The sequence below is a fragment of the Copadichromis virginalis genome, linkage group LG18 (assembly GCF_057382275.1).
Source record: "Copadichromis virginalis isolate Kocher_CV1m ecotype Utaka linkage group LG18, C_Virginalis_male_GT1.1, whole genome shotgun sequence".
Lineage (NCBI taxonomy): Eukaryota > Metazoa > Chordata > Actinopteri > Cichliformes > Cichlidae > Copadichromis > Copadichromis virginalis.
The window spans coordinates 24,188,993-24,215,174 of record NC_140635.1 but is presented as its reverse complement, the minus strand read 5'-3'; the positions used below and the strand labels follow the sequence as shown (position 1 = coordinate 24,215,174).

The 26,182-nt window shown below is 41.2% G+C and overlaps 2 protein-coding genes across 3 annotated transcripts; both read left to right on the top strand.

Annotated features, from left to right (window-relative positions):
* Positions 1–300: 300 nt before the first annotated feature.
* On the top strand, positions 301–9,444 carry copb2 (COPI coat complex subunit beta 2). 2 transcript variants are annotated; one of them, XM_085438832.1, is made up of 22 exons: positions 301–424; positions 860–997; positions 2,602–2,688; positions 3,603–3,729; positions 3,864–4,012; positions 4,516–4,662; positions 4,784–4,883; positions 4,988–5,130; positions 5,302–5,501; positions 5,639–5,749; positions 5,844–5,932; positions 6,033–6,139; positions 6,376–6,519; positions 6,638–6,768; positions 6,951–7,158; positions 7,302–7,412; positions 7,538–7,752; positions 7,872–8,010; positions 8,108–8,245; positions 8,420–8,497; positions 8,654–8,782; positions 8,992–9,444. In XM_085438832.1, exons 1-22 carry the CDS (start codon positions 422–424, stop codon positions 9,085–9,087), a joined length of 2,790 nt encoding a protein of 929 aa, XP_085294958.1. In that variant the 5' UTR covers positions 301–421; the 3' UTR covers positions 9,088–9,444. The 2 variants fall into 2 exon arrangements, with proteins under 2 accessions (XP_085294958.1, XP_085294957.1); XM_085438831.1 differs by having other exon boundaries at positions 8,651–8,782.
* Positions 9,445–11,608: 2,164 nt separating this feature from the next.
* On the top strand, positions 11,609–25,797 carry LOC146687917 (segment polarity protein dishevelled homolog DVL-3-like). The gene is made up of 15 exons (XM_085438583.1): positions 11,609–12,220; positions 13,658–13,727; positions 15,723–15,838; positions 17,265–17,377; positions 17,573–17,708; positions 19,461–19,551; positions 19,692–19,761; positions 19,868–20,007; positions 20,716–20,792; positions 20,875–20,942; positions 21,053–21,202; positions 22,365–22,496; positions 22,892–23,059; positions 23,179–23,382; positions 24,603–25,797. The coding sequence occupies exons 1-15, from the start codon at positions 12,060–12,062 to the stop codon at positions 24,959–24,961; spliced, it is 2,055 nt and encodes a 684-aa protein (XP_085294709.1). The 5' UTR covers positions 11,609–12,059; the 3' UTR covers positions 24,962–25,797.
* Positions 25,798–26,182: the final 385 nt, after the last annotated feature.

Genomic DNA, 26,182 nt, shown 5'->3' with positions numbered 1-26,182 from the left:
GCTGACAACAAGGTTAGGACAATTTTCATGTTGCTTTCGAAACAAATAATTGACAACAAATTACTCATCTTAAAATATGACATTGGAAAGGCGCTCTGTTTATCCTATAGGCTAACCATGGATGGTGGTGAAGTTATATTTGTATAGCAACTGATATAATAGAATAAAAATAGACATAGGATATAGTCTTTACACACAGCATAGAATGACACCGTGGCAGCTTGACGACTGACTGCAGCAAAGCTCACGGATGTTGTCACGTCAGCACTTGCACGGCTCAACTCACGCGAGATTGCGTTTCAGGAAGTTCCACGTCAGTGTCCACTAGGCTGTTCACTGGAAAAACGCAACATTTGGACCCCGATTGAAACTGTTCGCAACACATTTCTCTGATTTTATTGTGACAACACGGGGACAAAACATGGTAGGAGGCATTTTAAACATCCCAGAGTGTGTTTTTGTTTGTATACATACCAACTTATTTGTTTTAAAAAGAGCCGTGAATCAATGTCAAATAATAATATCTTGCAGCTAGCTTAGCGGCTAATTAGCTTGAGTTAGCACGAGAGCTTGTAGCTTACGGCCTTTTAGGATTTCCAACCTAAGCTTTTTTTTTTCCAGTGTTAGCATGTGGGTACATTTGTGTTGAGTTAGTTGCGCAGTTATTACTAACGGATGCACAGTTACAGATTTATCTTAATTAAACGAAATATATTGAGTTGAATGCTATCTGCTAATCGATGCTTTGGTTTTGCTACCAGTTGTTGTTTGAAGCTTCATTGTTTTTAAGATACACTTTAAGTTCAATATAAAACCTGTAACAGCGCTTGGAAACACTGATCTCTTTCCGTCTTTTCAGCCTCTGAGGCTGGACATTAAGCGGAGGCTGACAGCCAGGTCAGACCGGGTGAAGAGTGTGGACCTTCACCCAACTGAGCCATGGATGCTGGCTAGTCTGTACAACGGCAGCGTCTGTGTTTGGAACCATGAAACTCAGGTACGAAGCCAGTGTGACAGTCGTGCCAAATTGCTTATATAAAAAAGACTGCTGACTTCACATCCATATAGATGATCACTGATGTGTCGCATCCATATTAGGGCTGAACGATTATGGAAAATAATCTAATTGCGATTTTTTTGCCCCAATATTGCGATTGCGATGCGATATGCGATTATTTTTTAAGGTATTTGTCTTCTGTATTATTAAACAAAGACAAGCAATACATCATATAGTATGGCCAATACTATATTACATTAATTTTAAACTGTTCTTTCCTGGAAGACAGACCTCTGTTATGATGACATGAGGTGATGCATGAATTGATGACTGACATTTTTATTTAACTTCTTCAATCACAACAGTATATTTGAACATACACAATAGTTTATTTTTAGCTTACAAACATCTGAGCATAAAGTGCTGACAAGGAACCCTGGTGTAAACATTAAAATGAAAGTCAGTACAATGTGCAGATTGCAGAAATATACATAAAAAAAATCAGTGGCTTTACCACACTCAGTTTTTCGACATCTGTGAACTACTAGACAGTCATTCAATTAAAAAATAATATTAAATAAATAAAACTAATAAATAAAAAATACACACATCTTACTGATCTCTGCAGTCAGTAACATTACACATAAAGTGCAAACATAATAGCAATTGTATAAACACACACACAAACACGCCTTTAAAGTTTAAAGGCGTGAAATTGGACGGTCTAGTTCTGATTAGCGTCACCGCTGTCTCGGTGGAGTTTAATAAACTCGGCCGTCTGCTTCTTGCTATCTAAAATATAACCAGACACTGGTGTAAATTCTCGACTGTCTCATACTTCTGTTTAATAAGTTTTCTGTTTGACGTTTAGTCAGCTGTGTGAAAACCAAGGAGGAACCCACCCGGGGGATTAATAAAGTTTTATTTTATCTAATCTAATAACTTTAATCTCAGCCAAACCGATTTACTCACGAACAAACAAAACACTGAAAAAAGCCCAACAATAACATTTTTAGGTTGTCTAAGTGACTTATATATTACGTTTAACCCGAGCAGCGAAACTCCGCGGTGATCTGAAAATGATGTGCCGGGAGTTGTGCCGTTCTCGGCCGCATCAGTAACCCTCGAGCTCCCGGCTAGCTGTCGAGCTGGTGGGTAGCAGACGCCTCTGAAAACGTCGAAGCACTTTTGCAAATATGGGATATCTTGATAAACCGAGCAGATATTTGATGTTTACACAACTACTTTCTCACCTGAAAATATGTTAAAAGTTTATTTTGTGACCCAGAAAGATTAGTATGAGTAATTTTAAAACTTAGTAGCGGCCGCCATTGCTGGAAACTGGAGTTTGGCTGGGCCGCGCTATGAATTCTGGGATATGGTAGTAATTTGGACAGCCTTCGGCGCGTCGCTGTGACGTAATCGGTCTACAAATGCGGCCTCAGGAGGATGCAGCCCATGAATTGTATAATATAATCGCAGTATAATCGCAGCCTTTGCGGTTAGAAAATTGCACTTGATCATGTCGCGATATTATCGCAAATGCGATATATCGTTCAGCCCTAATCCATATGTTGCAAACTATAAGCCGGCTCTCTTTTCAGACTCTTGTCAAGACTTTCGAAGTTTGCGACCTGCCTGTCAGAGCTTCTAAATTTGTGGCAAGGAAGAACTGGGTCATCACAGGAGCGGTGAGTAATATTTACTTATTTCTGTTGGGATCACAGCTCAGAAAAAAAAAGCTGACAAATTCAAAGGTGCTGTATGTTAAATGAAATACTCCAAAAAGTTTAAAATGTTATGGATATTATAAACAAGACATGGCAAATGAAAACATGCTCTTGTGACTGTCATGGATGGGGTTAAAAGACTGACCAGTATTCTCGATAACTTAGATAGCATCCTCTTTTCTGAAAAACTGCTTTCAGAGTATCAAGTTCCAAATCACCAACATTTCTGGTCCTGTGGATCAGTTTAATGCCCCATCAAACACAACAGAATAGAGAATGCCACTGGCCACCAGAGAATATTGTGCATCATCCAGAAGATATTAAAAGAGCTCAGTCATTTCAGAAAGTAGATATTCCTCTAGCACTTACTGTAGGGGGTCTTCTGTATTTTTATTGAAGTTCAGTTTTTTGTTATTGTGGTCATTCCCTGTGTCTGCCCAGATCTCATGTATAGAAATACGAATCATCAGTGTTCCAATCCTCCCCAACTAGCTCCATAGTTTTTGTCACATTAAGATACAGATTGTTCTGCTCACACTATGTAACAAAGTTGCCGCCACAGCATAGTTCCTCATCACCCTACCTGATCCCACACATGCTGTGGTCTGCCACTCAAATAGTCAACTACCAGGTCACTAGGGAGACATCCACCTGCATCTAGTAAAAACAACAGAAGTGCCAAATAGTAACTTTTAAGTAATACTTTTAAAAACTAATGACATGATTTTTTTTAAGGATATTGTTATCTTTCAGATGTTATGTGCACTAAGTTTTTGAGGGAGTCACATGATCATATCTTGTTTTCCAATGTTGTTAAAATCTTAAAATGATGTGTTTTCAAGTAGTAACTCAGCTTTTTTATTATCCCTGTGTAGGATGACATGCAGATCCGTGTGTTCAACTACAACACCTTGGAGCGAGTCCACATGTTTGAGGCACACTCCGACTACATTCGTTGCATTGCTGTCCATCCAACCCAGCCATACATCCTCACCAGCAGCGGTACGCTAGTAAACTCATGATTTCTTTCTTCATTTAGTTTTTTGGAAATCTGTGGCATTCTGCATACACATGCTCCACAGATCATACTATGAAGACTTGTCTTTATGCATGACTGTGTTTTTGTGTCATTGCAGATGACATGTTGATCAAGCTTTGGGACTGGGAGAAGAAGTGGTCATGCAGCCAGGTGTTTGAGGGTCACACTCATTATGTTATGCAGATTGTCATCAACCCCAAGGACAACAATCAGTTTGCCAGTGCTTCCTTGGACAGAACAATTAAGGTAGGAGCCTCTTGCTTTGTATTTTCTCACTTCTGCTTCTGCTAAAGCTGAGTCCTGTTTCCCGTGGTAAGACTTGAGAAGGTTCATGATCTTTTAAGCATTTATGCAGACAAGGGTATCCGGTTGGAATTTGAGCTTATACTCTTAAAAAAAAAATCAACTTGTCAGCATTTAAGGTAAAATGTTTATTATTTTGTGATGGTGCACAGAAATTATGTGGTAAAATAGCTTTTTCTTTTTAAAATGTCATCAGGCCAGTGTCTGCTTTTCAGATTTTATACTATAGTGAAATCCCACAGCAATATTTACTTCACTTCAAGGTTTCTGGAAATTAGTCCTAGGAGCTAAATGTTTTGGAGAGTTCTGGAGGAATAGTATATCTGCACCGTGGATTGTGAACTGTGGGTCATACACTATTGTAGGTTCCTTAATGACTATAAATTACACATATGTAGTTAAAAGTTCATGAAGTATTTGTAGTCATGTTCTTGGGGTTCTTACAGGTGTGGCAGCTTGGCTCTTCATCTCCCAATTTCACTTTGGAAGGTCATGAGAAAGGAGTAAATTGTATTGATTACTACAGTGGAGGAGACAAGCCCTACCTGATATCTGGGGCTGATGATCGCCAAGTCAAGATCTGGGACTACCAGGTAGGAGAATTTCACTTGATTTTCCTAATGTTGTGATTATTTACTTGTGCTACTGCGGTAAGAGTTGGTTTAGCATTGTGTGCATGTGAGTGTTTCACCCATTTGTCGCTGTGTGTTGTAGAACAAAACCTGCGTTCAAACTCTGGAGGGCCACGCCCAAAATGTCTCTTGCGTCAGTTTCCACCCAGAGCTGCCCATCATCATTACTGGATCAGAGGATGGTGAGCAGGAATCCCACTCATCCTCACCTGTGCACCCACAAAATGCATCTTTTGCCATCTCATTAATTATTGCTTTTCACACTGTGTTCTCTCTCCCTCTACAGGGACCGTGCGTATCTGGCACTCGAGCACTTACCGCCTTGAGAGCACACTGAACTATGGCATGGAGCGAGTGTGGTGTGTGTCGGGTCTCAGGGGCTCCAACAATGTGGCGCTGGGCTACGATGAAGGCAGCATCATTATCAAAGTGAGGGAAAGGAAGAAGACAAAGACTCACTATGAATTTGAAATTTATTAATTTATAGCTGGATTTTATCAAGGTTATCATGTTTTGTAAATGAATTATGTGTTCAAAACTTAAATCTATTTTCATCCTCTTCCAATCTATCTTCTTTTTCCGTCATCCACTCCTGGATAGGTGGGTCGGGAGGAGCCAGCCATGTCTATGGACACCAGTGGCAAAATCATTTGGGCCAAACACAGTGAAATACAGCAGGCCAACCTGAAGGCCATGGGTGATGCCGAAATCAAGGATGGAGAGAGGCTACCTTTGGCTGTCAAAGACATGGGCAGCTGTGAGATTTACCCTCAAACCATCCAGCACAACCCTAATGGAAGGTAGACATGCACTTGGTCCAGCCGTTTTCTTTTTTTTATAAATCCACAGAAATGAGCATCACAGATGTTTGTTTCTGGTCATTTTATAATAACATTTCTATCAGAGGAGCTTCATTTGCAGTTTTTCCATTTACCAGGTTTGTTGTGGTGTGTGGAGATGGAGAGTACATCATCTACACCGCTATGGCACTGAGAAACAAGAGCTTTGGTTCAGCACAGGAGTTTGTGTGGGCACACGATTCTTCTGAGTAAGTGAACATTTTAAAACGTAACTTGAGTGTAACTTTGCCCTAATCCTTTGCTACTCTCTTATTGAATAACATCTGTATTTCTTTGTTAAAGATATGCCATCAGAGAAAGCAGCAGTGTCGTCAAAATCTTTAAAAACTTCAAAGAAAAGAAATCGTTTAAGCCCGACTTTGGAGCTGAAGGTAATGAAATCTTAGCTTCTGATGGATTTGTGGTACTGGAAGTGGAAGTATGTTGGCTGTCTTTCTCACCAGACGTTTTCCCTGTATTTCTGCTCTACAGGTATCTATGGAGGTTTCTTGCTTGGGGTGAGGTCGGTGAACGGCCTGGCATTTTACGACTGGGAGAACACAGAGTTAATCCGCCGCATTGAGATCCAGCCCAAGCATGTAAGACTGGCTTTCTTCTACTGAGTTAGATATTTGTTCTCAGTCCTGGTCCCTGTTTATCAGTCTGGAAACTCTGTGCATTTTTAATTGAAGTCACCACAAATTACTTTTGTGCTTCTCTAACCTTATTTTTAGCACTGGCCTATATAAATAAGTTAGTGAGTGATTGTCAGAAGCTGTTGTCCAGTAATTCTAGTAGGGTTACCTTTTTCTTTCTTTTTTCTCATATTTTTCAGATCTTCTGGTCAGACTCTGGTGAACTGGTCTGCATTGCCACAGAGGAGTCCTTCTTCATCCTGCGCTACCTGGCAGATAAAGTCGCTGCCTCCCAAGAGAACAACGAGGGAGTGACAGAGGATGGTATTGAAGATGCCTTTGAGGTAGGTGTGTGGATGTGAGTGCATTCACATCCTTTGTTGGAAGTCAGTGTTTAGAATAGCTTAGCATAATGTAATACTTGATCTAAGAAATATATTTGACCTGTTATGACATGTTCAGGTCCAGGGAGAGATCCAGGAGATTGTCAAGACTGGGCTCTGGGTTGGAGACTGCTTCATCTACACCAGCTCTGTAAACAGACTCAACTATTACGTTGGAGGAGAGATTGTCACAATTGCACATTTGGACAGGTAAGAATACAGACTATTTAGGCTCGAGTTGAATAGAATTGCTCTCCCGACTTTATTAGAAACACAGTCCAGCAGTGCAGAAACTCAGCAGATGATTACAGTAAATATGTAATCTACAAAAAGAATAAGTGGCCTCTAAAATTAGCCTTGGTGCTTTTTCACACCTACTTCCTTTTCTGCAGGACCATGTACCTACTGGGTTACATACCTAAAGATGACCGTCTGTATCTGGGAGACAAGGAGCTCAATATCGTCAGCTACTCCCTGCTGGTCTCCGTCCTGGAGTACCAGACTGCTGTAATGAGACGGGACTTTGGAATGGCTGACAAGGTGCTACCCACTATCCCTAAAGAGCAGAGGACCAGGGTGGCACACTTCCTGGAGAAACAGGTTAGCAAAGGCAATTCATTCAGCTTGAAACACAACTGGACTTTAAACATGAGCTGTAGAAAACTGGTCTATTAGAGGTTATTTTAATGGTTGTCTTTTGAGTTGTGAATATGGTTAAGGTTTCAATTTCTTTGGCTCATCAGGGTTTCAAGCAGCAGGCCCTGGCAGTGTCCACAGACCCTGAGCACAGGTTTGAGTTAGCCTTGCAGCTGGGAGAGTTGAAGATTGCTTACCAGCTGGCTGTAGAAGCAGAGGTAAGGACACAGAAGCAAATGCAAACTCTATATCAAAGGCTTGACCTAAATTGTAATTTGATGTCACAATGGATCAGGTTTTCTGTCCAGTACATTTCTGATATTTTTTACTCTGTTCTCTACAGTCAGAGCAGAAGTGGAAACAGCTAGCAGAGCTGGCTATCAGTAAGTGCCAGTTTGGCCTGGCCCAAGAGTGCCTGCACCATGCCCAGGATTACGGTGGCCTGCTCCTCCTTGCTACAGCCTCCGGTAATGCTGTCATGGTGGGCAAGCTGGCTGAAGGAGCAGAAAGGGACGGCAAAAACAATGTAGCCTTCATGACCTACTTCCTTCAGGGAAAGTAAGTGTGAGATGTACAAGCCTGCAGGGGCGAATTGTGGAATAGAACCATGCTGTTGTTCACACTGAAAATGAGGCTACCAGGGTAATTCATGCCTTGCTGCTGTGCTTTCTCCACAGACTGGATCAGTGTTTGGAGCTTCTGATCAGAACAAACAGACTACCTGAAGCTGCCTTCCTGGCTCGCACTTACCTACCCAGCCAGGTGTCCCGCGTGGTCAAATTATGGAGGGAGAATCTGGCCAAGGTCAACCAGAAGGTTAGTTACGTCTTTGAGATTTTTGTTTTAGTTGTTAAACTCAATCAGCATCAGTCTAGGTATCTGTTCTTGGTCATGACCTACATCTTCATTGTAGGCGGCTGAATCCCTAGCAGACCCTACAGAGTATGAGAATCTGTTCCCCGGGCTGAAAGAAGCCTTTGCAGCTGAACACTACCTGAGAGAAACCTGCTTGGGAACCACTAGGCCTGCTAAAGACTATCCACTTGTTACAGTAAGCTGAATGACTTTGGTTAAAATACTTAAATTATGCAGTGAGGAGACAGTGATTAAAGTACTCACTGAAAGTCCTTGATGACTTAAGTAAAAAAGATGCTTAGTTTTGGGTAAATTAACTGTGTTATCGCTAATATGGCAGCACTTCTGAATTTGTATTTGACATTTTCAGCCCAATGAAGACAGAAACATTCTTGAAGAGGCCCAGGGATACGAGCCCAAAGGAACCTTCCTACCTCCTGTCTCTAAGGTTTGCATAGAGTATCAATATCTCAGTACTTTTGTATTATCCTGATTACTGTTCATTGTTCTGTAGCTTCTGTAGGCTGTAAAAATGAATAGAAGCTGGAGAAATTAGTGGCAAGTACAATTTAAAATTCCCTTATTTAATTCACTTTTTTAGCAGACACAAGATGAAGAGGAGGCAGCAGCTCCCATTGCTGCAGTGACACCTTCACAGCCTGAGCCTGCTCCTCCTGCAGCAGTGGAGAAAGAGAAAGAGGCTGAAATCTATGAATTCTCACAGAAAGATAAGGTGAAGACTTTTGCTCCTTATTTTTGATTTATTATGCGGTCACAATCAATCCCTCTTCTAGTGTGGAAGTGATGACTTAGGTTTTATTCATACAGAACAACTTGTAGCACATACTGTTCTTAGTTGATGAAGTGAAATCGAATGAAAATTCAGCTGGAACATTGTTTAAAAAAGGATTTTCCTTTTTTGTACGCGTCTCTCTGTCCTAGAGTCTGGATGAGCTCGAGGTGGACCTGGACAACATGGAGCTGGATGACATTGACACCACAGATGTTAACCTTGATGATGACTTTCTCGATGATTGATTGAGACCTGCCAACAGTCTGCTCCCAAGCACTCTATAGAGCATATTTAAAAGAAAAAGAGAGACCAAATCCCTTTTCCCCACTTTTTTTTTCTTTTGTATTTGTCCGTAAAAATGTTATATTGTCATATCTGCCTACTGCAGTGTTTGAGTGGCAGATCATGATATCACTGATGTTTTATCCACAGAAGAAAGGTAGACAGACTCCCTCATTTTGTAAACCATTTATTGTTTGAGAATTTCTGAAAAACTGTCCACTGGGCTGTATTTTATTACTCTTTGCTTTTTGTTTTTCTTTTTTTCTGTTGTGGAAGTGAACATTCATTCAGTCCAATAAACTGGTTTCTGTACATATTCACATTTGACAAAAGAGCGTCTTACTCTTGATAGTTATCGCAAAAACTAACAAATGTAGCTTTTAATAATGAAACAATAATAAGTTCCTCAGCAGCATTGAGTGTGTCAGGGTCCAGCTGGGGTCTTTGCTCATCATCTGCAGCCACTTACTGCAGCACTGAGCAATTCCTGAGATGGTGTGGTGTACGGCTTGGCCACGCATCTCTAACTTTTTAAGGAGTTTTGGTGGTTATATCAGAATCAGCATACTTTATTAATCCCTAAGGAAATTATGTGGGTTACAGATGCTCCAGTACAGTAACAGAAACAGACTAGACTTGTAGTTTGTTAATCTCCACTGTGCAAACTATTGCTCTCCAACCTCACTGTTCCACCTCCGCTTTCAACTTAGGATATCATAGCCTCTTCCTCTCGCTGGCCTGACCCATGCCATCCTCCCATTCTACTGCCAGCTGTATAAATTACACAGACACATGCATCGCTGCATAATAAACAGCATAATTATGCATAATTATTTAGAAAATTCCAGTGATGCAAGTCTTGTAATTGTCAGAAAAACAGACCTGCTTTTAAAAAAACAGGAAAACCTACAAACGTCTTTTGGCACCAGCAGCATTTGTGTAATTAACATTAATAGTGTCTCTGTTGCACCATGTAGGTGTGGCAGTAAGTCAGACTCGACTAATATGCAGCCTTTACTAAGATTCAAGTTGTTACTCTCTGTATGAGAAAGGCCCATTGTGCATCTTCTAACTGTTTTGGACAGGTTAAACGACTTTATGCTCGTAAACATGTTAAAAAACAAAAACACTTTTACTGCAGTGCACTTAAGTGCATTCTTTTAGGTTGTTTTCTGAGTATTGACACAATAACTGGCATCTCAGAAAGCAGTTAAAACTTGCTCCACATGCACAAGGTGCAATATTAGTATGAAAAGATATCATTTATTCCCCATAAAGAGTACTTTTATCTCATAGTACTTTAACTGTAGCTTCAGACTTTTTAAACTGTCATGTTGCTTTGACTGCATTGACAGTGTGTTTGCCATTGTCATGCCAAAAAAGTCAGCTGTTGCCAATCAGACACTTTCCACATTGTGCTTTTCTGTGTTCATAATTCAGTTTTTAAAAGGCAGTGTTTGATACTTGATATCTTGCTTTGTTATTTATGACATTTTGATAAGTAGTAAAAGTAAAGATGGAATATTTCGACAGTTACATTTATAAAGATGCAATTTACAGCATTTGTTCTATCAAAATGCAATGCATCTGTATAGAAAGGACTATAAAAGTATGTTATCCTTCAGCCAGATGTATGCTATCTAAAAGTGTAGATGTGTTTGTGTGTAAAATTTCACTGCACACCTCAAAGTAATAAGACACATTTCTATCTGGAATAGCAGGTAAACACAGATGTTACTAACCACATTAACTACGGCTTTGTGCTTAAATACATCAATGTCAGTAACACCTGTCTACAAGTTCATGTGCTATAAAACCTGTCTAAAGTGTGATCAGTGACCATATAATAAAGTGAAGAAGGTTAACCATGATCCACAGTCATAAATTAAGTTATTTGACCTGCTGATGTGGGAAAAACAAATCACTCTGCCTTTCAATCACTCTGATTGGACTTCTTCTCAGTCTGAGTGGTGCTATGATAGCAATTACAAGAGGTCAGCAAAATTAAAACACAAATAAAAATGTGGAAGGAGTCGTTTGATTTCAAAACCTCTCCCTCCATGCCAGTTCTCTGCTGTATGATGGGAAGCCCTACATCCTTGCACCCCCCCAACCTCCTCCTTGCAGATTTAAAATGTAAAGTGGAATTTTACATTTGTCTATCGTGTCACAGCTGAGATTTTTAATTTTAGAGTGATTAAGATCCAAATTCTAAGAAAGTAAAATGATAACTGACAATGATGGTCTTATTCTTTGCAATCCATATAAAGGTTTCAGCTGTAAATTGGAGTATAAACATATTGAAGCTCTGTGTAAGTATACCATCATATAACTGTGGGTCTGTGGGGCTTCAAAACTGCTAAAGGCCGTTTAATGGCCTTACCAGAGCAATATGGGAGCCGTTAAATTGCCCCAGCTGTCCTCGAAAAGCTGTCACTCTCCTCCTCACCTGCGGAGGGCGCTCCTCCGAGACAGGCTTGGACGATTTTATGCAGTTTCGTGTGCAACAAAGTAAAGCCGAGCAGCTAGCGAGAAGGGAGTGCGGACCCTTCTGAGATTGTTTATTTTTGCACCGCTTTGAAACTGTTTTTCCTCACGTATTTCTAAGGTTTTTGTGATATATTGTACGTTTTACACAAACGGAAACTAAAGCAATTCAGTCCTGGGGTGGTGTTTGGACGCTTTGTGGAACAGCAAGGTGTTTTTGTAATAGAGAGTCAGGCGTAACGTTAGCAAGCTGCCGTGAAGAAAAAAGAAAGGGGAAAAAAAAAGGCAGAACCGGGCACTACGGAACGGGTCGGTCAGCCAGAGAGAGCCGGGTGGACCACGGCAAAGCCGCAGCCGCCAGCGCCACGGGGAGTCGGGGCCCGAGAGGGAGCCTGCCAGGCCCTTGGCTTGATGCAACCAGTCTGCCTTGCCTTAGCCGCAGTCCGAGATGGGGGAGACCAAAATTATCTACCACCTCGACGACCAGGAGACACCATATCTGGTGAAACTGTCGGTGCCGGCGGACAAAGTCACGCTGGCAGACTTCAAAAATGTCCTCAAGAAACCAAATTACAAATTCTTCTTCAAATCTATGGACGATGACTTCGGGTAACTGTTAAAAGGTTCATTGTGTTTAACGTGGAATCGGCATGGACTGCTTAACCTCAGTCCATTCAGATTAACTGTAACATATTTGTTACCTCGTGGAGCTGGCTTGTCATCACTTCTAAGGTTACCTGTCTTTCAGTCATCAGCTAGCCGTTTGCTTTGCCGTTCCTTTGTTAGCTGCTAGCGTCCAGGTCGCATCGTTAGCAGGTCTGTTCAGCGTCCCGACCCCGTTTGTTTACATTGCTCGTGCTTAGCTTATGCTGTACTGTCTTACCAAGTTTGGTCATTTCCAGTTTCACGAACACTAAGAGAACGCCTTTAATCGCATTTAAACTTATTGAAGACTAAATGAAACAAGGAGCAATTCATACTGTTACTAACTAGTTACTGACGTTACAGCTGTCAGTTGCTGCCTAATGTATGAAACGCTTATGCTAGCAGGCTAATGAATGGATCTAACCGGACACTTGGTGAGTGAGTGAGACCAGAAGGCCCCTGCTGTTGTTGTCTATTAGCCTAAGGAATGCAAAGTTGGACACAGGAATGCCCTGTTCATCACTCTGGCAGCTTTATGAGCGTGTCCCTTTGTGTTAAAACATGGCCAGAAAAGTAGACGTTTTATGGTCCTCCACACTTTACCTTCTTCAGAGTTAAATAAAAGGGAGAAATGTACTTTTTTGTTTTGTTTTTTTTAAAACTCGAGCCAGGTTGCCAAAGTTTTTCTGGCTAAACTCAAACAAGGGTGGGGCAACAACCTAGATAGGAAGGACGAGTTTTGAAAGGATCCGCAGCTGTTTGTGTTGTTTCAAGAGTGGAGGTGCATGCACTAAATTAACTGTTGAAGCCTTAAAGTCTAGACTGGTGGTGTTTTAGGAACTTGTTAGACTGGTTTGGAGCCTGTGATCTTTACCAGGAAAGCCTCACTGACCATCAGTGTTCTCCCTGTCAAAGACCCGGCTAATCTTGACATCTCCAATACTCTGAGGCGCTTGTTAGATACATGCCTTATTTGTCCTCTTCATTGTGTAACAAGGTGTTGTTAAGATCTGCCTGCCATCTGATCCTTGCAAGCAGGACTGAATGAATGGGAGGGTTTGCATGAAATTCACATGGTTACATTTACACATGCCTTTTGTTAATGTATTTGCACCAGTCTGTAACGCATTAAGGCTTACTTCTATATATGAAATGGACAAGTGAGCCATCTTTTGACTAGTTTTCTGTGCGTGTGCCAGTAGTCTCAAACATTTGGTTATATTGAACATTGTCATTGATTCTTAATGTGTACAACTGTCCCCAGTTGTCAGTGTCTGTCCTGCTTGGTGGAATATATTGTCTAGCTCCACTTCCTCTAAATGCACCCTCATGTTTTATTGCCCAGGGAGTGCTTTTGTGTTGGTAATGTTTGACTGAAACAAAGCCTTGTTCTCTTTACAGGGTGGTAAAGGAAGAAATATCTGATGACAATGCTAAGCTGCCCTGCTTCAATGGACGTGTGGTGTCATGGGTAGGTCCAAAATACACGCTGCAATAACATTTATTTATTTATTTTTTGCTGTTTGCTTGTGTGCGATAACTTGTGTGGTTAAGTGGCGTACATGAATGTGTAACAATGATTCCCATCTGTTGGGCACTTACCCCAGTCATACTCAAGCGTAGGGGGAGGCACTGCACATCTGTGTGATAATATCATCATCACATAACGATCCTCAGAGCAGTATACATACACTGCTTTTCCTAAACCTTGTCTTTTTCACTGTAAAATATAATTTTTTTTTAAGCACACAGGTTAATTGGCACATGTAGCACATACATGTACTTACATGCAGTTTCTTATTTAAAGCCTCTAAGCAATAATACTCCTGTCTCCACAACACTCGAGACATCTGGCGCTCGTGCACGGCCTCCCTTCCTCTCTTCTCGACATTGAAATTGGATTAAGAGCAAGTGAAATCACAGGATAGCCGGAAAATACTCCATAACAAAGGGCCTCACTGCAGGTCATCTAACAAGAAGATTGAATCTCACAGGGAGGAGAGAATAAAGCAGAGAGAAAGACTGCTCTGTGTCGTGATGTGAAAGGCTAAAGCACTCGCTTAATTTCTACAGTGTGGTTTTAATTATTCGAGCATCATCAACATGGCGTTATTGCTCCATTCTGGAGCGTATATTCCAGCGTGCTCGTCCTAATGCGTCTCTTTGTTGTGGTCGTTTTCATTAGACTGCGCGGAGGTTTAGTTTAATGTGTTTAAAAGCCAGTTCTCCTTTGTGTGCGTTTGCTCCAAAGTGTTTGTTATCTCTTGAGGGTTGTTGCAATGTTCCACATACAGACAAATGTTATTTTTGTTAGAGTATGTCCATTTGTTTGTCTCCGCTGTTCGTCTGTTGTTTCAGTGAGCTGATTGATTATTCTCTGGGGTCCAGAGGCCTGGCTGGCTGCACATCATTTCATCACAACAAGCCAGCACCCTGTATCTCCTGTTCTGTAGCTCCCTTTAGTGCACACCAAAGTAGACTCTTGTGATTGTGATTAAGAGCAGAAGACTAATTTTAGCTATCTTGCCACATAGTAATATAGCTGAATTATTATGACAGTACAGGTGATTTGATTTGATATACTGATGCCCTGTTTCAGCACAACATATTTATCTTTCCAACATCTTCACACTCACTTTGTTGCTGTAATTTAATTTAGTTTAGATGTCACAGCTTGATTTCTAATAAACATGCACTGAACGAAAGAGATTTCTCAAGTGCATAATGGCTGTGCATACAATGAAATTGAACCTGATTTTTAAAAAAATATATTTTTTTTACATTGGATCCTTAAGATTGAGGTCAGCAGCTGCTGAATCTGAACTTTTTCAGCACCACAGGTTGCTGTTGATGGCTACAGTTTCACACTGGTCTCATGTCATTGTTGAAACTTGTTTTTGCATGCAAATACATGCTTCATTTCTGATATGGATGACTTCCAAGATTCCACAAAAACCACAGCAGGATTTAAGTTATATTGTTTTGTTGTCTCAAGCTAACAAACACTAGCATGTGGTAAAAGTGGAAATAAATGCATACCGGTAATTTAATTTCTGAGAAAACATTAGTTCTGGTCTGTTGGAGACCATTTTTTCCCCTACAATTTGGTAACTTAGGCAACACTGTCAGGTACACAAACCACAAGTCTTGGCTTGGGCTCTTTCTTTTTCAACTTGCTGAATTCACAGCTGCTTTTGTAGAGCTTTGCTCTCTCAGTAGGAAACTAGTAGGAGGCAGATTAAGTCTGAATTTTAGCAAGAGACTGTAGTCCCTTTCTGCAGGAGATTTTGAAATGTTTGTGTCATACTTTTAGGAAGTTAGAGTAAAACATGACACACCGTGTATAGCCTTTGAATGTGGATGTGAATGAAGGTCTGCTGCTCACTCATTCTGTGTCTTTCTGTAAATTCTTCTCTCTGAGAGATACTCATCCCCCTGAACGACCCGACTCTTTGTCTGTTGACAGTTGGTCTCTGGAGACGGCGCGCACACGGACGCAGGCTCGGTGGCGGATAGTTTAGAGCCGACACCACCTCTGGAGAGGACCGGGGGCATTGGAGACTCGAGACCCCCTTCCTACCAGTCAGTGAACTCAAACGAGACTTTGTGGACTTTGATACTTTATATTTTGTTTTTCTGTGAATGAGAATGAAATATATTGTGCTTAGTGTGTGTCTGTGTGTTTTTTGAGTGTCTTGAATGAGTTCTTCTGTGTTGCCAAATAGGGCTGCCACGATTAGTCGACTAGTCACGATTACGTCGACTTTCAAAATCGTCGACGACTAATTTAATAGTCGACGCGTCGTTTGAAGCTTTGTAGGATCACAAAAGACGCAGGAATAAGTAGTAGGATTTAAGAGTGTAATAACGGACTGAAACAGAAGATGGCAGCACTGCATATACAAGGATGCCAGCTGCCGTTAAACCCCGAAGAAGAAGCGGTGTCCCAGAATTCATAGCGCGGCACAGCTCAGTTTTCAACAATGGCGGCAACTAGTTAGTTTAATATTACTCTTATTATTCTTTCTGGGTCACAAAATAAACGTTTAACATATTTTCAGGCGAGAATGTAGCTGTGTAAACCTCAAATATCTGCTCAGTTTATCAAGACACCACATATTTTCAAAAGCGCTCCAATGTTTTCGGAGACGTCTGTTACCCACTAGCTCGATAGCTAGTCGGGGGCAAGGCTCACTAGAGCCGTGAAAGTAATCGGTGACTAGTCGACTATCAAAATAATGTTTGTGGCAGCCCTATTGCCAAATAAGAACAGTAACAGGAAAGGGCAAATTAAATCAAAAAAGTGATATCTTGTGACTGCCCTGGAGGAAAGAAAATCTAGCTTAATTCTTGCAGGCATTTATCCGTAGGCTATTATGATCATGCTTAAGCCCCTGGTTCAGGGCCGGCCCGTGGCATAGGCCGTATAGGCAAATGCTAAGGGCGCCGTCCATCAGGGGGCGCCACGCCAGTGCCACAAATGTTGAAGAAAAAAAAAAAAAGTTGGTACTATTATTTCTAAATACAAAAAATAATCCCACGTTAATTAAAATGCAAAGTAAAGCTTATTTAATAGAAATATTATTTGTTACAACATTACACTACACTGCTGATGTAAGGGGGCGCCACCTAAAATCTTGCCTAGGGTGCCAGATTGGTTAGGGCCGTTTCTGCCCTGGTTACTAGTTGTTTTTTTTTGTTTGTTTTTTTATATAAATATTTCTATCTAAAGAAATATGCTATGTCTGCAAGTAAAGTGTTAAAAAAAGAGACTCTTTTTTTATCACCACACTGAAAATCCATCAACACAACATCTGCAATTCTTTCCAAATATTCAGGTACAGATCGCTTTCTTAACCACAGTGAACCAGAGTAGCCAGCAATTTGATTCTTATAAAGCTCTTTTAAAATAAACATTAGTTTTAGTGGCTGCTGAATAAGCTCAAATGCCCTGATCATGATGTTTTGTAACTCTGTCTCTCTTTAACACTCGCTCTCTTGTCTGAAGTGGGAAAGCAGCAAGTGGTCGGGACAGCCTGGACAATGACACAGAGACCGGCTCCATGGTGTCTCAGAGGAGAGAGAGGGAGAGGCCGCGACGGAAACACACTAATGACCATGGTCAGAAAGAAACTTGCTGCTTATTCTTGTTTTTCATTGCACGTATCAGTGTTGTTTCCATGTATTTCACAACTTATGAATAACAGTTATCTTGTTGGTAAAAAGTAAGTGTAGCGTGATTGACTTTAGACATGCAGTATCCTTTGATTGTTTTATTTTTCTAGCTTAAGTTTTTAATTTAAAAACCTGCTGCAGGTGGGAGGCAGAACGGGTACTCATCGCGGGGTATGGGACGCGGAGGCCCCGAGTACGACAGCTGCTCGTCCTTCATGAGCAGCGAGCTGGAGTCCACTTCCTGCTTTGATTCAGATGATGACGATGCAACCAGCAGGTCAGATGTGTTATATAGCTGTTGAGCTGGTTTGTTGCAAAAAGAAGAAATGCATTTGGCTTCAGGAATGCATGTGGAGTTATAGTTGATGGTTTATGGCAAAGATTAGTACTGTCTAATTGTGTGCTGGTTTTTGTGGTAACCTCAGGGTTCTGCTCCAGCGGTAATCCTTGCAGCCCACTGCAGAGACTCTGCTGGTCTCAGTCTTTAGGCATCTGACGGGATGTTTTTCCCGTTTAATCAGCTTCAAAAGAGCTGGATTAAAAACCTCTTACGTATTTGGGGGGGATTCTGACGCAGAAAGAAATCAGTTTTTTTTGTTTTGTTTTTTGTTGATTATGTTGTAACCTTCAAATGTAGTTCGATGCTGTCTTATAGTTAAAGCTCATTCTGACTTGTAGAACTGTTTTCCTTCTGGCTTTCAAATGGCTTCCCTTTAAACAATGTCTTTTTATTAAGCGTTTTTCCTTTATGCATATAAAAAAGGTTCTGAGAATAGAAAGATTCTTATAGATTTTGAAATGCATCAAGGAAAGAACTGCACATGCTTTGAAATTATCTAGTAGAGTTTTGGAGTGTGTTATTTTTTTCCAGTTTTAGACATGAGGTCATATAACCACTGTTTGTTAGTGGGGGGTGCAGCGTCCCCGCCACCTCAGTAGAATTGCCCTCCTGGCCAACAGGGAACAGAATGATAGCGCCTGTGTTTTAGAGGCCGGTAGAGGCATCTCATTCCCACTGATGCCAAACAAAGCAAGAAGGGGGTCAGGCACCAGCGTCACACTGAGAATCCTGGACAGGGTATGGAAAACCTCTGTCCAGAAGTGGACAAGATTGGGACAAGACCAGTACTGATGGATCAATGAGGCTTCAGCAGTTTTGCAAATGCCTTTCTTTTAAGTAGGTAGTAGTATGGTTAGCGTTTGATTACTAAATTTATATGGTAAAATTAAACAGCAGTGAGTTATTTATTCTTACTGTAGACTGGAGTATTTGAGCCCTGGTAACAAACTTGAAATGGTCACGATGAAGCTATCTGTTTATTCATGTTCATAGAAACAAATTTCTATGAGGCAGCATGACTGTAAGTAATGTATTTCAATTGGAAGTATTCTTTGTGTCTGAAGCACATACACTTGTTGGCCACTTTGTTAGGTATACCTTGCTACTACCCATTTGGACTCTTGCTTACCTTTAGAACTACCTTTATTTTTTGTGGCACAGCACAGTGCTGGAAACATTCCTCAGCAATAGTGGCTCATGTTGCATCACACAGATGCTGCAGATTTGTCGACTGCGCATGATATGATATGATATGAATCTTCCATTCCACCGCATCCCAAAGGGGCTCTGTTGGATTGAGATTTGGTGACTGTTGAGATCATTTAAGTACATTGAACCCATGACCATGTTCAAGAAACCAATTTGAGATGATTTAAGGTTTGTGGCATGGGCACACTTTCCTGTTGGAAATGGGTACACTGTGGTCATAAACGGATGGACATCAGAGCCTCAATTGTTGCAGCAATATTATAACTAAATATTGGTACACTGGTGAAGATTAGTATGTAGAAAATTTGAGATATTTGCTTATAATGGGGAAGTTTATATCCAGAAACTTCAAAGATTAGATCGTGGCTACTTTCAAAGACTCCTATGAGACAATTTGATCTGCATCTGTTATTTAGTTATTATTTATTTAATTTTAAATCGTGTTTTTTTTTTTTTTTTTTTTCCCCCCCTCCTCTTCAGGTTTAGTAGCTCCACTGAGCAGAGCTCTTCTCGTCTAATGAGACGACATCGACGCCGGCGAAGGAAACCCAAGGCTTCCAATATGGACAGGGTGAGAACACTCTTAGTTGTAAAGGACAATAACTCAACCAAAGTTACCTAAAATTATCTTTCATGTTATAAGTCATGATTCTGCTCTTAATGTATTTTTTTTGCATTCCTCATAATTCTTGTCCTTATTTCATTCTTCAGTCTTCGTCATTCAGCAGCATCACAGACTCCACCATGTCGCTGAACATCATCACTGTGACTCTCAACATGGGTAGGTGATTTGCACACACACAGGAGTTAGATGTTTGTTCAGCGAGCATATGAAGTTGATAATACTTCATTTCTTTGACTATACTCTGTTCCTCCCCACCTCACAGAAAAGTATAACTTCTTGGGCATCAGTATTGTGGGTCAGAGTAATGAGAGAGGTGATGGAGGAATCTACATCGGCTCCATCATGAAGGGAGGAGCTGTGGCTGCAGATGGACGCATAGAGCCCGGGGATATGCTGCTGCAGGTGTGTGTTTGTGTTTGTGTCTTAAGTAGGAGACTGATGCACACAAAATGAAAACAGTTTACAGTTGAATATCTGGAATTTAGACACACAGTGTGAGTGGATGTACACGTTGTAACTGAGACCAGCACTTTTACTGAAATGAATGATGTCAAGGGTTTCTGTTCTTGTGCATGTGTCACAGATGCAGTTGGCTGTAATGTCATCGCTTGACATCATTCTTAGTGTTTTTGCTCTTCGTATACACATTTTCGTTTAATCCAATCTTATCGTACTGTAAAATATACTTCCCAGGAAAATTGCTTATTTGGGACCCCATATTGATGTCTTTCTGCAGTAGAACTGGAATCGCTGTGGGGCTGTGAAATTTTCATATTTCTGTTTATAGGAAAAAATGTAGTTCTGGGGCTACTTCTTAATGCCATATTGCTTTATTTTTCTTTATATATCTTTCAAGCACACTGAAGAATTCCTTCCTGTCCACTGTATCCTCTTTTGTGATCCAATCCACCTGCATTTCCTCTCTTACGTCCACGACAGCTCTGTCTTCAGCATCCTGCTCTAAATATACCCACTACCTCACTTCACATGTCCAAACCAGCTCAGTCTCTTTGCCTTTGAACTATCTGAGCGCTTCCTTTAAAGTATTAGTTCCACATTAGTTCTAACTTGGCATCTCATTGGGATATTTTTCTGTTTTTATTGATCTAGGTGAACGATATAAACTTTGAGAACATGAGCAATGATGATGCTGTTCGAGTACTAAGAGACATAGTGCACAAGCCGGGGTAAGCGAATACAAAAGCAGCATCTATAACACAGGAGTGCAAAAAGACCAATAATTAACTGTCTATGTGTCTTTTTTACCAGCCCCATTACTCTGACAGTTGCAAAGTGCTGGGACCCAAACCCTCGGAGCTGCTTTGCTCTGCCCAGGAGTGAGTGGTTCCTCTGCAATAACTATACGCAGTGACACATTTTTTATTTTTTACTTGAAAGATTTTGTAATAACCTCATTAATTTCAGCTGCTTTCCCTCTCTTTAACAGGTGAGCCAATCCGGCCTATCGACCCCGCTGCATGGGTGTCTCACACGGCAGCCATGACTGGGGTGTACCCTCCATATGGCATGAGCCCTTCCATGAGCACAGTCACCTCCACCAGCTCCTCAATCAGCAGCTCGATCCCTGAGACTGAACGTGAGTCACATCACCCCCCGAAGCTGCCCGTTGGAGCTTGTCATCAGTGCACTTTTATCCAAAGCAACTTTCATCCTCATCCCACATGGTCTCCACATTTAAACTGTACCACCTTTTGAGTTTTTAATGTACCTCTTTTTACTCTTTTGTTCCTCTTTTTTTTAGTTTTCTCCTTTGTTTCCTGGTACCTCTTTATAGCCTACTTGTTAAAAATAAATACATTTGAGCATTTGAGGAAGAAAATAACTCCAGGTTTGTCATACCGCTTGGAACATTCAGCTCTCCCTCCTTGTGACCACCAAACCTCTGTTAGTAAGTCTCCGTGTTAAGTGCGGCCCTTCCCTCTCACTACATTCCTGTGACTATTATCTGTTCCAGCTTTTGCTGTGTTCAGCCTCAGCTACCATCTGCTCGTGTCCAAATAGAGCCATAACTCACAACTTTTGTGTCTCCTTTAATCTTTGGAAGTTTTGCGATGCCTTTTCTTTTGGGAGAAAAATTTCCTTTTCTCTTGAAACATTGTTTAACTTGCCTTTTACCTATTAGTTACATGTCTATAATTCACTTAATAGAAAATATGAATGCCCTTTATCTTATTACATATCCACAATGTATTGTGAAGGGATTTTTTTTTTTTTTTTTATTAAAGAAGAAATGAAAAGTCTATTGAAATGGAGGCAGATGAGAAGGGACACTGTGACGCTTAGTCATGATAGCTGGTCTGAGAATGGACTGAAACTCAGTGAGATTATATGTAAGATACATTAGTGTTCTAGGGAGGACATGTAATTCACTGTGGTCTGGCTCATCTGGGGGATTTAGCAAATCCAAGTCAGTTGCAGTCCACTTCAAACAAAGATCCAGTCAAATCCAGTCTTGATTCACGATTAGAACAGAACGGGGTCAAATAACAGCCGAGACCACAGGAAACCAAATATTTTTGAGGCAAATTCCAAAACAGGCCAACATTTTTTTTTCTTTAACCCCAGAAAACAGCACTCAATAGTTCTTTAATTTTAAATGTTTTGGAAACAAAACACAATGTGGCTCAACAGTTTTATACTTGATGGAGCCGAACCTCCTTAAACCAAAATGTTTCAATTTCTGATTTAAAAGATTTAACACCACCCACATGTTAACTTGCTCATGTCATCTTTCCTAGGATTCGATGACTTCCACCTCTCGATTCACAGTGACATGGCAACGGTTGCTAAGGCCATGGCCTGCCCAGAGTCAGGTCTGGAGGTGCGAGACAGGATGTGGCTCAAGATAACCATCGCTAATGCCTTTATTGGTACGTCTGTCAAAGCGAGCTTGACTGGGCTTTTTAAAAATTACGCACACATACACAGATCTTCTCAGCTTTTAGATTGAGTGTTTCACTGATGCCAAAGCAATACCTAAATACTGCTTCGATTAATTCAGTTGATTTTTACTTATTTTTTTTTTACATTTTGGAAAAAAAAAAGTTTAAATTCCAACAACTGAGAAACATTCAGCATGAGATCGAATTGCCTTTATTATACCAAGGTGTATTACCAGGTTACCAGAGCTCAACAAAAATCAATGTTAAATTGAAGTATAGATAAATTAACCACCATCAGATTTATGTAAAGTTGTCAAAAAAGTTTTAAATATGATCAGTGAAGCTGTAGCCTCACGATTTGATTTCTAAAACATGTGCTTCAGGTTCTGATGTGGTGGACTGGCTCTTCCATCATGTGGAAGGATTCACAGATCGCCGTGAAGCTCGTAAATATGCCAGCAATTTGCTGAAGGCTGGGTACATCCGACACACAGTCAATAAGATCACCTTCTCTGAACAGTGCTACTATGTCTTTGGAGACCTCTGTGGCAGTAAGTGGACTTTGAGCTCACTGATCTGCTTAGAGCGTGAGCAGTAACAGCAAGTTTCGCCAAAGTTTAAGTGGGATGCGACTTGAAAATCTAACGGAGTTGTCTTCTCTTTCCCTCAGACATGACCCACTTGTCTCTGCATGATCATGATGGATCCAGCGGTGGTGCCTCAGATCAGGACACCCTCCCCCCTCTGCCCCATCCTGGGTCAGCCCCTTGGCCCATGGCCCTGCCCTACCAGTTCCCTATTCCACACCCTTACGATCTGCCGCAGCCCTTCCATGGTGGACCAGGAGCTGGTAGCGCAGGGAGCCAGCACAGTGGTTAGTGCAGTTTAATTAAGTCCTCAACAGATAAATTTCAAGCACTTCATATAAAATTACAATGTTAATTTTGCAGTTTCTCCTCAAAGAAAAATCAAGATTCATGTCAGTAGCACACGGTTTCCCTAAAACCTTTAACTTCTACAAAGATGCAGAGCTCACAAGAAGGTAACCAGCCATTGCTGCTGAGGTTCATTAGGGCTTGCTATAGCTGCTTTTTTGTGAAAGAGTTCACTGAAAGACTTTATAAGCCTGTAGACAGATTCTGTGTGAAAGGGATATATTAAGTGATATTACAACATCTCTGCAGTGTTTTACATTTAGTTTACGCTGTTGAGCAGTATGAGGTGTGGAGTTTTACCTCCACACTTTGAATTCACTTATAGGAACAGTGTATGTTTTAATAAGCTGACTTCAAAAACTTGAAGGACACAGCCTAGCTCTGTGAGTAGTGAAAAAGGACTCTTTCCATCACCCCCAAAGTCTTCAGATGTTGGGGTTTCTGTGTTTAATGTGTGTGGAACTAGAAAAGCAGACATTGTGGTTTAAGGTGCAGTTTCCTTACACACTGGAGATATTTACTAACCAACAACAGCTGGGCCCACTGAGACAACATCTTAGATGCTCTGTACTCATTTAACTTAAATGCACGGGTGAGTAGTGCACAAACTAGCAGGATGCAGAATGTAAAAGACAAAGTGTTGGGGTTTGGGTTTGCTTTAATATTTCTGGTGGAGAAGAGATTTTTTTCCCCCCATTCTTCCAGTGTTTGTGCTAAGACAGGGTAACATCCTATACCTCTCTCTCGCGCTCTTTAGTAGACACAAAATTAAGCTGACATGAATACTTTCCTATGTTTTTGGATTTGATGACATGCATTGGACCAAAGCATCCTCCACATCAAGTTTCTTTTTAATCAGATGAGCTGTTTTGGTTTAAATTAATCACTCTCAGGAACTTGCCCTAAAATTAAGCAGTCTGAGTGGGATAATAAAATAAAGACCTGTGACTGCCTTCAGGAATAGCTAAACTGTTTGGCCTGAATGCTCCTAGACTATGTCAGCATTAGTCATGCAGCTCTCCCAAGAGTCTCCTGCAAACTGGGTCAGCGCTGCCTTCGTGATGTCATTGGCACCCAATTAGAAAAAGATGTGATTTTTATTTTTTTTAAACATACATCTCACTTGCATAATAATTTTGCTCTTTTTTTCTGTTCACAGGGAGCAGCGGTTCTAACTGTAGCAAGAATGAGGGCCGAAAATCCGGTGGCAGTGGCAGCGAATCAGACATCAGGAGCCACCGGGCACCAAGTGAGCGCTCAGTGGCTCCCCCTAGTGAACGAAGCGTCCGCAGCTCTGTGAGCCACCGCAGTGCCAACTCCCACTCTATAGCCTATGGGCCTGGTCTTGTGTACGGCCCCCCTGGCCTGCCCCCTCAGCCACCACATCTTTCTACAGCTGCACCTGGTGCCCCACCAGGCAGAGAGCTTGCCTCGGTGCCCCCTGAGCTCACTGCGTCACGGCAGTCTCTGCGAATGGCGGTGGGCAACGCCGGAGAATTCTTTGTTGATGTGATGTGACACTGGTTATAGAGACCTAAAGGCAGAAATGGAAACCACCCTGTTGTGTATGCTGAGAGAAAATGCTCCTCCTCTCTTGTACTTTTTCTTAGTAGTTGTAGTGGTCATACTTTCTTCAGTGAAGAAACACCCCCCCCCCCCTGCTCCAGATGGAACCAAAGCGCCTTTCTCAGTTTCCGCTCCATGGTGGGGAAGAGTTTTAGCAAGGACAAAGAGCAGAAGAAGGGAGGGAGGCAGTGGAAATGGTCAGCTGGGGAAGATGACTCAGTGCTTTTCCACATGGATGTTTTTCATTTGTTCTTCTTTTCACTCTTCCCTCCCTCCTCTGGGTTCCTTATCTAATGTTCTCTGTCCTCCCCCACCCCTGTCCACGTCAAAACTGAGAGACTGAAGCCTCTTCCCTCTTCCTGTTTTTTTTTTTTTTTCCCCACTTGCTGACCTCTAACAAGAAAAAAAGAATGACTGAAAGAAGCTGAAATGAACACTAACTGTTAACCTTATTCAGACTTTTAAAGTATTTGCTTGACTTAAGAGAGAAAGAAAGAAAGAAATGTATGTAGTGCAAGAGAATTACAGTCCATACTTTGAGAATGCATTTGTTTTATTATATTTGTAGCTGGTCACAACTAGTTTCTTTTTAATGCTTAATATGAGCATCCAGTTTCCAGAGTCGTTTTTATACGGCACAACTACATTTTCATCTGCTAACCAGCGAATCTTCAGACTGTCTTGTGATAATGTATAGTGGGAAAAAAAAATTCTTACCATGACTTTCACACTACTCTTTTATCAAGGAAAATGTCTTTTTATTTATAAATATAGTTTTATGACTTAAATCTGCTGCTTCTGTTTTGTTTGCTTGTGTATACCTTTCTGCAAAACCAAAAACTGAAACCTAGTGAGTTTATTTCCCCCTTTCTATGGTACCTGAGGTTATATTTGCATTTAAAAGCAGTGGACTGCAAAACCGTCCAGGCGCAGGAATGTGAAGGGTGGGCAGTCTGCTGTACAGATGTGTGAGTGTGTGTGTGTGTGTGTGTGTGAGTGAGTGTGTGTGAGTGAGTGAGTGAGAGTGGGGCGGGAGCGCTGTGGGAGTGTGCAAACGTTCAGCCTGTGTACATTTGGACTTGCCCCAGACTGAACAACTCTATGCAAAACGTTCCCTGTGGTTTGAGGCGGAAACTCCTGTTGAGAGGCGATTCGGTTTAGTTTGGAAAATAA

Coding starts and splice junctions, on each gene's coding strand:
- copb2 (XM_085438831.1), top strand. Junction 6,140..6,375: donor TTGAGATCCAGCCCAAGCAT/GTAAGACTGGCT, acceptor CATATTTTTCAG/ATCTTCTGGTCAGACTCTGG. Junction 8,783..8,991: donor AATTCTCACAGAAAGATAAG/GTGAAGACTTTT, acceptor TCTCTGTCCTAG/AGTCTGGATGAGCTCGAGGT.
- LOC146687917 (XM_085438583.1), top strand. CDS start 12,060: ATGGGGGAGACCAAAATTATCTACCACCTCGACGACCAGGAGACACCA. Junction 17,378..17,572: donor GAAACACACTAATGACCATG/GTCAGAAAGAAA, acceptor AACCTGCTGCAG/GTGGGAGGCAGAACGGGTAC. Junction 21,203..22,364: donor CTCGATCCCTGAGACTGAAC/GTGAGTCACATC, acceptor CATCTTTCCTAG/GATTCGATGACTTCCACCTC.